We start from the raw sequence: 13670 nt of genomic DNA on the forward strand, positions 1-13670 counted from the left end.
ATCACCTTTCTGATGAAGGGTCTAGGCCCGAAACGTCAGCCTTCCTGCTCCTATGATGCTGCTTGGCCTGCTGTGTTCATCCAGCTCTACACCTTGTTATCTCATCTTAACAATGTTGCTTTGGGGAAAGGTTCCCTGGAAGCCAATTTAAAACAGACAATATTTCTAACATTTAAGTTGATGAGCAATTTTATTTTTGACCCTGACCTTGTTCCCAATCTTCTGGTCCTCAGCCCCATGAACACAGAACGAATCAGTTTGCCAAAAGAAGCTGCATTGACAGGATCGAGCTTCTGTTCTTGGCAATGCCGCAGGTAATGGTTGTACAGGGAGCTCCGGGGAAGGCTAACTCCCTCAGCAGTCTCATAGTTATCGAGGAGCCACTGAAGCTGTGTTAAATAGAGACAATGTGTCATTCATTCACACTGTACACAGTTAAAATCAACTTTAACACATACCGGTTCACTAAATTAATACACAAGCACATAAAGTTCTGCTAAATAAAAAACAAACAATGGAAACAATTTTGACTATAGCTGCTTTCATAAATGTTGCCCCATTGGCCACTTTCGCTAACCTGTTTCTGGTTCAAACCATATGGGAACTGTTGAAGGAAAGTTACAAATGATTAGATTGGTAAGAATTAAGAAGGCTGGGAGATGGGACTTAAAACTGTGCTTAGAACAGACACAGAGGCTCTTGTTCTGTGCATTTCAGCCAGGGGAAACCAGCATAGTGATTCAGTAAAGCAGTCTGAACAGTCCCAGTACACTGAGGAGCTGGGTGGTTTTTAACCAGACCCAACTATGCTCTCTTTTGGCTGTCATTGAATTGTGACCTAAGGGTGTTGCCGTGAAAGCTGTGCCATCAGTCCCTCGAACATTATTTTTGGTGCCCAGATCTTCGAGGTCCGTACATAGTAGTGACTACTGAAACTGGAAGTCAGTGCATTGGTAACACAGATTGACAGAGTCATACAGCATGGAAATAGACTCTTTGGTCCAACTAGTCCATGCTGACCATGTTCCTAAACTAGTTCCACTTGCCTGCATTTGGCCCATATCCCACCAAACCTTTCCTACTCATGTACTTATCCAAATGTCTTTTAAATGACATGCATGAAACATTGGAGCAACTGCACGGCCACACCGTGCAGTGGGTCTGGTAGCGCTTGTGCAGAGAGTTAATGTTTCCAGACCAACATGACTCAATCAGAATCTGGTATCACAGATGCTACTAGACCTATTGGACAGGGTAGAGTTGAGAAATACTGGGACTACAAGTGTTGCCACTTACCTTGTTGTATTTGCTATTTAAAGTGCAATTTATATTTTCCACTGAATACAATATGCCTGTTAGTTCATGTTTAATTTTTGTTGATTTTTTTTATTTGATTGTTAAAAGTTTTCAAAAGGAAAACCTTGCCCATTGGTTTCTTCTATTGGAATCACTTGGGAAGTTTGGTATTTTTACGTTATTAATCTCCACAGGGATCATAACTTTGCAGTGTGCTCAGTAGAATTTATGACTCCTCAGATACTGAAGCAGTCTGAATAAATACAGCAGGAACCTATAACATTTAGACTCGGCTGACAAATGGCAAGTAACATTTGTGGCACAGAAATGCTGGTAATGACCATCTCCAACAAGAAAGAGAGAAAATCTAGCCACCTTCCTCTGACATTCAATAGCATTGCCATGACTGAATCACTGCTACCAGCACTGTGTGTGTATTTGTGTGTGGGGAGTGGTGCTGGCTGGCTGGCAAATATGTACTAAATAACTCAACTCCTCCCTTTCCAAAGTCTCTCCACCATGTACAAGGCAAAAATCAGAAGTGTGATGGAATATTTTCCACTTGCTGAGATGTGTGCAGCTTCAACAACACTCAAGCTCAACACAATCCAGGATGAAGCAGTCCACTTGACTGGCACCCCATCCACCATCTTAAACATTCACTCCCCCCACCATCAGTGCACAGTGGCAGCAGCGTGAACCACCTGCAAGATGCACTGCAACAACTAGCCAAGCCTCCTCAGACAGCATCTTCCAAGCTCACAAACTGTACCACCTTGAAGAATAAAAACAAAAGAAAAAGCTGATTCAATGCTTTTCAGAGTCAATAGTTGTGTAGGCCACACTGGACTCGAAAGTACAGAGAGACCATTGGATTCCTAGTGACCATGCAAGATGATTCACTCAAACTAGTTTCTATTGGCAGAGCTGACAGGGCATCTTGGGTCAGTGCCATCGAAGAGAATAGTGAAATCTTACAGAGGCCATGGAGCAGCCAATCTATGAAGGACAGGAGCATGTTCACGTCCATGCCTTGCATATTGGGTGGATACTTGCAGAACATGAACTGCTTGGGTTCCAAACAAGGAAGGATCTACTTTGCTTGCAGAGGACAAGTATTCTTGAAGGAGCAAGTGGAAAATTGCTTACCAGCTGTGTTAATTACCAACATGGAACTATATAGTATTTAGGAAAGAACTAAAATAACAAGAATGTCCCTGCTCTAAACAGAATTACATCAATGTCCTGATGTAAGATTGATTTTACTGAACATTGACTGTGCAGAACATGTGCAGAATCACAAGAAATCAGACACAGCCTCTCAACATCAGGAGAATCTCAAGCCACCTTTCATGCTTTTGCCGAGCCGCAAGGCGAATGTCTCACCAGGCAGCAGCAAGTTGCCAGTTAAAGGGGGTTATCGCTTGTTAAATAACTTCTTAAAGGCCCAACTTGCCTCATTCCTATTCAGCCTCCTACCTTACTAAATGCACCAAAACAAGCTAGACATCTAGAAAATTTGAAATGGAAACCTGACTGGTTCCTGAAGACTTTCATCAAATTTTTGCTCTGAAGAGTTTCCATGTTGGATACAAGGTACCAACATCTCAAGGTATGCTCCATGGACACAGGCCACACATACTCCACGTCCACAGACATGAACATCTAACATGTGCCAGCCTCTAAAAACCCTCATGAAATATCTCCAATTCACTAAGAGGACACTTCTGCATCTCAATGCTGCATCTTGGCTGCACTGAAAATTATTGTAATGCTGTAGAAAAGACACTGTGTACTCAGGGGACACCAGGATACAGCTCAGGCTCTTCACATACTGTCATGGCATTCAATCACTGAGCATACCTTGCTTTGCCTTGCCTTGCCTTGGTGTTCTTTTCCTCCGCAACCAGAGGTACCAGGCTCATATTACTTCTGTTTTGCTTTTCCATTTAGCATAAAACCAAGAAGCTTGTCATGGCTGTTGAAATAATGCCACAGAGACCAGTATCCCATCACTAAATCACCCTTTATTTCCACATGAAGATACTTGACACTGATCCAACTCCCTCAGAGCCAGATCTCAGAATGAACCGGATGTTCCTCTTTATCTGTCAGCCAGGGCTCCCTGATTGGGGTTGTTAATCTGGCTCAATCAGGGAAACTCATATTCCAATAACCTGGCTGACTCATTACAATCACTACATCCCTCCCCCTGAGTCTGACAGCATAGGCCAGTTCTTTTATTTTTGCTCCGCCTGGGCCATTTTAGCACTGGGCCAGGTTCCTCCAACACTGCTTCTGATAGATGCAGCGTGTAATGCACAGGAGCTCACCTCTAGCACCCGGAGCATCTCGGAAGAAATTCATTCTCTTCTTCAGGCAGCAAAGGCATTGAGGCAGTGACATCTGTCTCATCCATTTCAGATTCTGAGGTATCGTTAACACTTGGCAGAGAGGGAGAACCCACAGGTTCTGGAACAGTCGGAAAGACTGTTGAGGCGGTGGGCACGTTTTGTTCCTGCGCCATTCGCGAATTTGCAGCTTTCATACGGCCCACATGCTTGTTTAGGACCACTGCATCTACCTGAACTTTATACGTCACTGGACCTGACCTCATGCCGACCATGCCTGTTATCCAATCAAGGCCATTCCCTACACTAAACTTCGTCACTTCAAGTAAATGCTCTCTCTCGTTCAGCAGAGTCTTGTGTCTGGCATTGGTGTTCGTGATGCTGTTTCACCCTCCCGTCCAGGTCCACAAAGATCAAATTTAACCTGTGCGGAGTCTTCTCCCCATTAGCAACTCTGCTGAAGCTATCCCTGTAAGTTGCATGATGGGTAGTCCTATAATCAAATAGGAAACAGGATAGTTTGGTATCTAGTGAAGCCGAAAGGCTGTTTCTTTAAGCCTGCCTTCAAAGTTTGGACTGCTCTTTTTGCCCTACCATTGCATGATGGCTGGTACAGAGTTGTCCTTGTCTGTTGAATACCAATAGACTTTAGGAATTATGCAAATTCCCTGCAGGTAAACAATTGCCCATTATCTGTGACCAACACTCTAGGAGCCCGTGTATTGTAAAGGACACGCATGGTTTTTCTACTGTCAATCCTGTATTCTTCCTAGGGATTGAACTCTATGCATGTGCAGCCCCTTTCAGTGGGCATCCACAATTACTAAGAACACTGAGTCCATAAAAGGGCCTGCATAGTCGATGTGTAACTAAGTCCAGGGTTTACCTGGCCATTCCCATGAATGTGGGAGAGCTGATGGCAGTAATTTTTGTCCTTGTTGGCACACTGGGCAGTGACCCACCAATGCAGCTATGTCTGCATCAGATCCTGGCCACCACACATAACTTCTTGCCAATATCTTCAGTTTAGAACAGCATTTCGAGGAACTAAAACATTATTAGAACTTCCATTGTGTCAGAAATTACTATTAAAAACATTATAACATGGCACTTGATAATTTCATGGCAATCAGGCAGAACCAACATGGTTTTGTCACAGGGGAATCACGTTTAACTAATTCTTGGAGTACTTTGAAGAAGTAACTTGTGCTGCAGATAAAAGGGAACCAATGGATGTAATATATTTACATTTCCAGAGGGCATCTGATAAGGTACCACATAAAAGATTATTGCGGAAAATAAATGGTATAGGGCTCACAGTGTGTGTATCATATTGGCACTGATAGAAGATTGGCTTGCTGACAGGAAGCAGAGAGTAGAAATAAATGGCTCAGCAGCAATAAGACATTGCAAGCCTGGACCAAGGTTGTCACCCAGGTTAGAGCAGGCTCATCCATCTAGTGGAATACTCAGTATTGTAGGACATGGTCAATGACCTACCTTACTCTGTAGGAGCAAATTACTGCAGATGAATCTGAACTCAAAATGTTAGCTCAATGGATGCTGCCTGACCCACTATGTTTTCCAGCATATTTCGTTTTCACCTACCTTACTCTGCCAGGGTAAGTGTAAGAGAATATAAGCAAACTACAAAGGGATACAGAACAAAAATTAGGAGCAGGAGATCAGCCCCTTGAGCCTGCTACACCATCTGATATGATCAAATGGCAGAGCATATTCAAAGAACCGAGTGGCCTATTCTTGTTCCAGTTTGTATGTTCATATGTCTAGGTTTTTCTCTGCAGGTCATTGCAATTCTCAATGGAACATTTCAATACAGAAAGTGCTAATAATTTCGGAATTCTGAAGATTAACTGGATGGGAAACAGTAAAACTTTAGTAAAGGCAGATACTCACATGGCTGTTCAACAGAGTACTTTTATGGGCCGTGATCCCTTCAGATTTCTGTAGATTCTCGATTGCCATTTCAATCTATTGGAACAGATCACACATCTCAGATTAACGTCTTATTTAGTTATTATCTCAACTAACATGTGTGACAGGAATAAGGTGTATAAATTACACTCAATCAACATATAATCAGAACTGGTACATCTCAGATATTAGAATATAAATACTGATATACAGGTTTAATAAAATTAAGCAGGGCATTCAAAAATTCCTCATTTGAATATTGCTGAAGCTTTACGTTTTGCACTTACTAGGTCAAATGCAAGAACGCCAAATTCCAAATGATTACAAGTATTTATTCCACTGTATACAAGGGTGCTGACTGGTTAGCAAGTCACGTCTGATTAGTTAAGATGTTGCCAAGCAATGGGGAACTAAAGGTTCTTCAAATTGCAGGATAAATTTTTAAAAATGTCTCAAGGCTTGAACATATTATTTTTGTTTGCAGAGAACAGATCCCTGCGAATGAATGTGCATTAATACTGGTAAATATAAATTAGTCACATTATGAGCTCAACTGGCTATCTTAAATTGTTGTTAGTGTACCTATTAGTATACCAAGGATTATCTAGCAAGTGCTGCAGAAACACTATTTTTAACAGAACACATTTTGTTTTGGGTTTTAAAATCAAGATCTGGTCTGTATTCTGCCTGTTATGAACAGTCAAAGCTATATGTTCTTTTGTTCAGTCAGTCAAGCACTGGGGCTACAGTCCCGGGCAGCATACCAGCACTGAAATTCATATACGGCATTAACCAAGTGCTGGGCAAAATATTTTTTTGGACCAAAAGCAGCATCCTGACAGCAGAAAATACCACTAGTGTCATCATTGCATAGTAGCTGTGTGAAATTGTTTCCTTAATGTTTTTATTCAAATTTCTGAGATGTTTCACCTTTCCTGGGTAATTCGAGGCATTTTTCAGGTCTGAAGGATGAGGTATTTGACTCATGCAAGTTTATGTGATGATCTGCTAAAGATAGCCATGATCCTGCAGCAATTCTGTTTCTTGAGGTTAACCTTGGGGTTCCTGCAGTATTCCCAATTTTTGGAGCAGGTAACTTACTTATGAGCTTTGGAAAAAGCTCTATAACCAAGCAGGGATGCTGCATGTGGGAACATAACTTGGTACTTTCCACTTGCTACTTTCTAAATTGTAAGATTTGATCAAAACTTTGAGCAGGATTACTCCAGCCTCAGCAGCAGCATGAGATCTTTAAAATGAGGCAGTGTTGGCTTATGTCAAACGGTGTTAAAGGATGGTATTTCCCTCACAGTCAGTCAATATTATGTGCTCACAAGTTCATGAGAAGCTTAAACGTACAATGTTCCAATTCTTACAGGTAGTGACCAACTGAATCAAACTAACACTAGGAAATACAAATACACCAAATGGTAACTTTGACATTTGCACAGACGATTAGACCAAATTTATAAAGGTTTCATCACAAAATCCAAGACCTAGAAATGTTTGATAATGCATCAGATAAAGTACATTTCAGTATCTAAACTCTCTTTGACAAGCTACCACATAATAGACTAATGAATAAGGTAATGCAGCATGTAATGTCTATTAAGGGCATGTGGCAAAATGGGTAACCAGCTGGTGCTAAGACAGAAAGCAGAGGGGAGCTATTTACAGTAGATGATGGAAAGCAAGGTCCCATATTGATCAGTGTTAGAACAGCTGTTGCTCACAAGTCACATTAACAATTTAGGCGATGTAATAAAAAAAATTTCTAAAAATGAGAGGAATAGCTAACGCTGATGAGGACTACAACAATCTACCGGACAAAATGAAATAATGTAGAATGGGTATGTACGAGGCAAATGAATTCAAACAGATAACTATGATTTATTGCATTACGATAAGAACATGAAGGATGTGACATATAAACTTGGAAAAGAAGAATCTAAAGGCAGTAGAGAAACAAAGGAATAGCAGTACAAATACACATTAATAAAAATTGCAATGCGGGTCAATAGGCCACGACAAAGGCAAATTCAAGTACTAGCATCTCATTAGGAAGAATGAAGTTGTGCTAAAGCTCTAACAAAATTTGGTTACACCACACTCAGCACACTGTGTCCAGTTCTGGCTGTCGTATTAAGAAAAAAGGGTAAAACGCACTGCAGAGAGTGCAAAGGAGAAATACAAGTACAATGCAGAACTACAAGATTACATCCCTCAGAAAGGATGGTCAGGATGGAGCAATTCTTAACATCATGAAAGTTTAACAGGCTAGAACTCTAAATAGTGCCTTGATTTATCAGCAAGAACAAAACCACAGGAAAACAACATTAGAGACAGTAAGAAATCAAGTTGGAAGTTCAGAAGAAACTTCTTTACTCAGCAAGTGAGTAATGAGAATGTAGAATTTTGCTACTACATGGAGTAGTTGAGAAAAATAGTATAGACGTGTTTAAGGGAAAGCACAACAAGAACAAGAGAAGGAAACACGTGATTAGAAGAAGGTGGATGCGAGGTATTTTGAACGAAGCATGGGGTCTTGGTTGCAAGTGAAGGTGTCCCTACCTCTGGGTCAGAAGCTCTGGATTTAAGTCCCACGTGCCAGAGGTATGTCATGACATCTCCAAACAGATTTATTAATATCAATTAAACACCAGCATGGACTGGTTCTGTGCTCTACATTCCATCTAATAATTTTGAAAGTTGATTTGAGCTAACTGACCAGTCAACCTTCAGAAACAATCCACAATTACCTGAGGGGAAAACTAGATGGAACTATACTCAATGTAGCAGTCCTTTAAAAGCTGTCTTGCTAGTTCTTACTTCTACTTAGAAATTTAGTAGGTGAATATACAACTAGCTCAGACCAAAAATGGGTGGCACAGTGGTTAGCACTGCTACCTCACAGTGCCAGGACCTGGGTTCAATTCCACCCTTGGAATCCACCTTGCACATTCTCCCATGTCTGCATGGATTTCCTCCGGGTACTCCGGTTTCCTCCTACAGTCCAAAAATGTGCAAGTTAGTGCTAAATTGCCCACAGTGTCCAGGGATGTGCAGGCTAGGTGGGTTAGCTATGGGAAATGCAGGGATAGGGTAGGGGGTGGTGGGTCTGGTGGGATGCTCTTCAGACGGTCAGCATGGACTCGATTGGCCAAATGGCCTACATCCGCACTGTAGGGATTATTTGAATTTTCATATAGGTGCTATTCTGAGTTCAGACATTCCTCCTTTGCTTTGTGCAAGAGCTTCCAAAGGATACTAGATATTAATTCTCAGTCAGCTCCTGATGCTGGCCCCACTGCAGGTGGGCAAGAGGCAAATCAGTAATGTGTTGCAAATTCACAGCACTGAATGATGTATAATGTTCCCATATAACCAAACACCCATCTGATTTCACGTCAGACAGTCTGTGAATCAGCACCCTAGTTAAACCCTCCCCTTGTCCCATGTTCCTCATTAAAATCAGATGAATTCCCTCCTCATATCTGATTTTAACAGAGATCACTTAAACAAAAGTATTTTCCTCACAGTTCCAGGTGAAGGGCGGGTGGCATGAGAGAGTGGATGTCTAGAGTTGTCCATTGTCCCTCCATGGATGAGATATGTTCCACCGCTACTTGAGATGATCTGACCTCCTCCTACTTCCATTGCAATGCCAACAGTTCCCACCATACTGTGAGATGGCACCACAGTGGGTGAAGATACCACTGTGGTCACTTGGACTGCATTTCCTGGCGTCTCGAAGTATGAGGCTCCAGGATTCTGTGCATAGAGTTGGGTTTCTGGGTAGGAGTATGCTGCACGTCTAGAAAACAACAGAAAACAAGCAGAATTTTAAAAAGCTATCATGAGGATAGCAAGAGGAGTAATAGGTCTGGGATATGTGTTCAATCAGTAGGAGCATTGGAAAGAAATGAATAACGATAATTCAGTTTTCTCACTGGGAGCCACACAAAATAAGAACACATCACATATCTGAGGTGTGAAAAGGTTATATTTCCTCAACGTCATGATCGTTGGTCTTGAATTGTTGCTTTTGATGTCTCTGATGTGCCTTCTTTTACACATTTTCTCCCAGTCTTCCAGTTTGTTTAATGTCATACCTCCCTTACACAAGTCTCTCATAGTTCTGAGTTCAATTGTCCACAAGTCGTGTAAACAGGAGACATCTGTGTCCTTGGTTTCTTTTATCAAAAATAACCACAGAGGTCAAATAATCTTTAGCATCGACCATTTGGCTAGTCAGCAGTCTGGTTTTACTACTTCTTTTCTCAGCAAGCTGATATGGTATTTGTGTAAAGTTAGCAAAATTTCCCATCATGCATGTTAGGCTACAATTCTGTTAACCATACGGCCACAATTACCATTAAAATCACAGTCCCTCCTTTTGATCCATTGAGCGTTTGGTGAAGGGATGACAAATCTGGCCATGTCACCCTAGACAGGCAGGCATCAAGACCCTGACAATCAGTCCTTAGTTCTTAATACAGCTAAAGTATAATCATACAGCACTGCCATTCAACTATCATTTAAATTGCTGCTTATGTAACATTAATTCCACATTTCACTGATGGGTTATCTCCCTTTTCTACTTGGCAAACATTATCATACACAATATTAAATAAAGCAAAGTACAGAAAATTATCAACACAATAATGTGACAATATGGATCCACAGGTGAACGTGTAAATTTGTGCCCCAATTTCAGGTGTCATCTCACTAACTAGTCACTTTAGTTATCTCAATATCCTTAACATTCTTACGACATTGAATAACCTTGCAAAAAATTCACTGGTTTTTAGCAAAATGCTTCCGGATCGGCTGCATTTTCCTCTGGTAAAAATTTAATGTAATTCATTTTTTCAAAAATGTTGCCCAAATTCTGCTTAATTTCCTCAGTAAAACTAATAATAGTTCATTCTTTCTTATATATATTTATTTAAGAATCAGCTTGAATTGCCCTACCCTGGCTGGTACCTGAGGCTTAATACAAAAGGTTATGTAGCACATTTATGCACCATATTGATATCCCTTAAATGAAGTGGTAATACAATATTTCCCTTATTGGCCACCTTTGAAATGTCAGTGTTAACATTCCTGGCTTCATCATGCAGTTCAAACTTCTTTGTTCTAAGACCACGCAGAGCTTGCTCATTGGGATATAAGGGATAAAGGCAGATGATTATTTTGTCTGTCTTAGCTAAGGTGGTACCTACAAGTTTCCCTTTCTTCTCAACAATGCATGCCCCATCCATATTCTTTCCATAATAATACCTATATTTTCCATCACAGAAAGATCTAACCTGATTTCATCCCTAGGAATTATTGGTAGTCCCAGTACAATCCCCAGGGCTTTGCCTCGAGTTCCTTCACAATTATTTCTAAACCAAACTCTGGTCAGCTGCTGAAGCTGACAGCTCGATACATTTGGATGCTTCCCTTGTTGGTCAGGTCTCCTCGTTGCTAACCCAGGATGGGACCTTTCCCTGATTGGCCTGTTCAAGATTTTCACTCAATTGTTCCAAAGTCCAATTTCCAGAGATTCTGCACAAGGTTCTGCTCTGCTGTCTGACATCTTGCTCTGTTTCTCCTTAATAATGTGGTTAATAGTTCTTGCATGTCCCTCCAATTCTGATTTCCAGCCTGATTTTCCTTTTTGAGCTAGTAGGAACTGCAGATGCTGGAGAATCTGAGATAACAAGGTGTAGAGCTGGATGAACACAGCAGGTCAAGCAGCATCAGAGGAGCAGGAAGGCTGACGCTTCGGGCTAGGCCAGCTCATCCAGCTCTACACCTTGTTATCTCTTTCCTTTTTGAGCAATCAGTTGACAATTGTTACTTCTGTTGCCTAAGATTTAACATTTTTGGTTAGGGTTGGGTTGGCTGTTTAAATTCTTAAATCAAGCATATTTACAGTGGTCACATAATTGATTAAACTCCTTTTCCGTTGGCCTCCATTTTGTTTCTTCCTAATTACTCTGTTTCTTGTTCAAGTGGCACTTGGATAAGATGGGCATACAAGTTCCGGATTTGGGAGGGGCACTTTTCAGGCACCTGGATTCCAGTTATGTTTAGTACAACAGGCACCAATTCATGGTGGACATCATCAGACAGGACTTTACTGGTCTCCTTCATGACCAGCCTATTCTGTGGTCCCAGTGTGGTTTCAGGACAAGTTTTGAGGACTGAAGGGGAAGTGGTCATTAGGGTTTCTGAAGTGAGGTGATCAGTCCTAGATTCTTCTATCGTATCTCTAGTTCCTATCCCTCATTAAGCCTTTTAAAGGGACAGAAATCAATCATTTTATACTCCACCCAATCTTTCAGGTTTAAAGGTGTCCCAAACTTGAAGTTACAACACCTTCACAACCTCTATGCTCCCACTCACTCACAAAATCACTTTTCATGCAAAATTGGGCATTATGTTCCTACTTTATTTAAAAAACGTTGGATGCATATTGGCCCTATCCCAAACTCCAGCCCTTGCCTCCCTGTCACACTCATCTCTGTCCCACACCCCTCCATTCGTAACATTCAACTGTCCATCTCACAGCTGTACCATAATCCTGTCTTTTGATCTGAAGCGTCTTCACATGTGATGCTCCTCCAGTTGGCAGTAACTATGGTTGGTGACATAATAACAATCATCAGCACAAGCTCCCACATTATCTTCCTAGTATTTGACTCCTGATAGGACATAAGGTAATTTCTGCTCTTATTTGCAGTTATTGTGCCTGGTCCTTTATTTACAAGGTTAGTTGGCCAGAGAACCAATTTAAATTAAATTCATTTGATTCATATGGAACCATCTGGTCTTGCCAAAGTCCAATAAAATCTTGTAGACTGACGGGCCTTCTTTATCCAGATACAGCAGGGCCCAGAATATTTATGGGACAAAAATATTCCTGGTTGATAGACCTGGAGCATGACATTCTTGTTCTGTATTCCACAGGTTTTGCTTTATCATCAAAATATGCTTTACTATGTTCCTTCATCTGTCCCAATTTAATGGCCGCTGCAAGTGGGGCAGTTCGAAGCTTGTACTTTCTTATAACTGAGGGCCACTACTTCAGGTTCTGAAAGATCAAGTCCCAGGACCGCTTCAATTCCTTTAGTAGGATGCTCTGCCATTCAGATGTGCATGGTAAAACCTGCGGTAATTGATACAATATTATGTACCAGCTTTAAGATGAAGCACAAAACCACATTTCACGTGGGATTATTTTGTTGTACAGTTTCCCAAATCATGCCCTTTAGTGTTTGGTTCATCGTTTCCACTATCCCACTGGATTATGAATGGCAGACTATGCGAAATTTCTGATTTATTCTCAGCAAAGTCATTACATTTTGCATGTCTTGGGCAGTAAAGTGCATAGCTAGTGGGTATGTGATTCAATAGTTGTGGGAGTCCCCATCAAGTGAATACTTGCTGTACCAATATGTCGGCCAATATTCTGGCTATGTTAGTTCTAATGGGGAATGCTTCAGCCCACTTATCAAAGGTATCAATGACCACCAGGATATAGTTATATCTCCCTCTTGCGTGGTGGCAAAGGTCCTATACAGTTTGTTTGATAAAAGGTACAGGGTCTATTTACTGGTCTTGTGTGTCTTAATTCCCCATCATTAGCATCATAATCAGGGTTATTCTTGGCTAGCAACAAACAATTGTCCATATAATGTCTCGCATCCTTTACTACATCGGGATATCAACTTAGCCCTTGAACTCAAGTCTGTTCTTCAGTTGCGTCTTAGTCTTCCACTTGTCGTAAGATGCTGTGTATATGCCCTCTTGGATTTGTTTTAAGTCATTATCGCCACCTTGGACTTGTCTAAGGTCTTGATTGACAATGACTGCATTTACTTGTTGTGTATTACGAACATGATTACCCCTCTTGAGCACCCCCAGCAGATTTGTGGCACACTTTTAGGTTGATACCCTCATATTCTTGTCCCTGGGTAGTTTGAAGCATACGTTTTAAAAAGTATGTGGATGTCAGGTGTTTCTTTGGCTGCTGGTTTGAATCGTCCGCCGAGAGAGAGAGAGAGAGAGAGAGAGAGAGAGAGAGAGAGAGAGAGA

At 41.3% G+C, this 13670-nt stretch overlaps 1 protein-coding gene across 1 annotated transcript in view; it reads right to left on the reverse strand.

The window, feature by feature from the left end:
• rfx2 (regulatory factor X, 2 (influences HLA class II expression)) overlaps positions 1 to 13670 on the reverse strand; it is an 87879-nt gene that overhangs the window by 43929 nt on the left and 30280 nt on the right. The window contains exons 2-4 of the mRNA XM_048613877.1: positions 9120 to 9396; positions 5565 to 5639; positions 208 to 389 (exon numbers count right to left, since the gene is read on the reverse strand). Of these exons, the coding sequence (XP_048469834.1) occupies positions 208 to 389; positions 5565 to 5639; positions 9120 to 9396 (534 nt within the window). The remainder of the gene's footprint in view (positions 1 to 207; positions 390 to 5564; positions 5640 to 9119; positions 9397 to 13670) is intronic.

This window comes from Rhincodon typus, chromosome 29 (genome assembly GCF_021869965.1).
Source record: "Rhincodon typus isolate 14 chromosome 29, sRhiTyp1.1, whole genome shotgun sequence".
Taxonomy (NCBI): Eukaryota; Metazoa; Chordata; class Chondrichthyes; order Orectolobiformes; family Rhincodontidae; genus Rhincodon; species Rhincodon typus.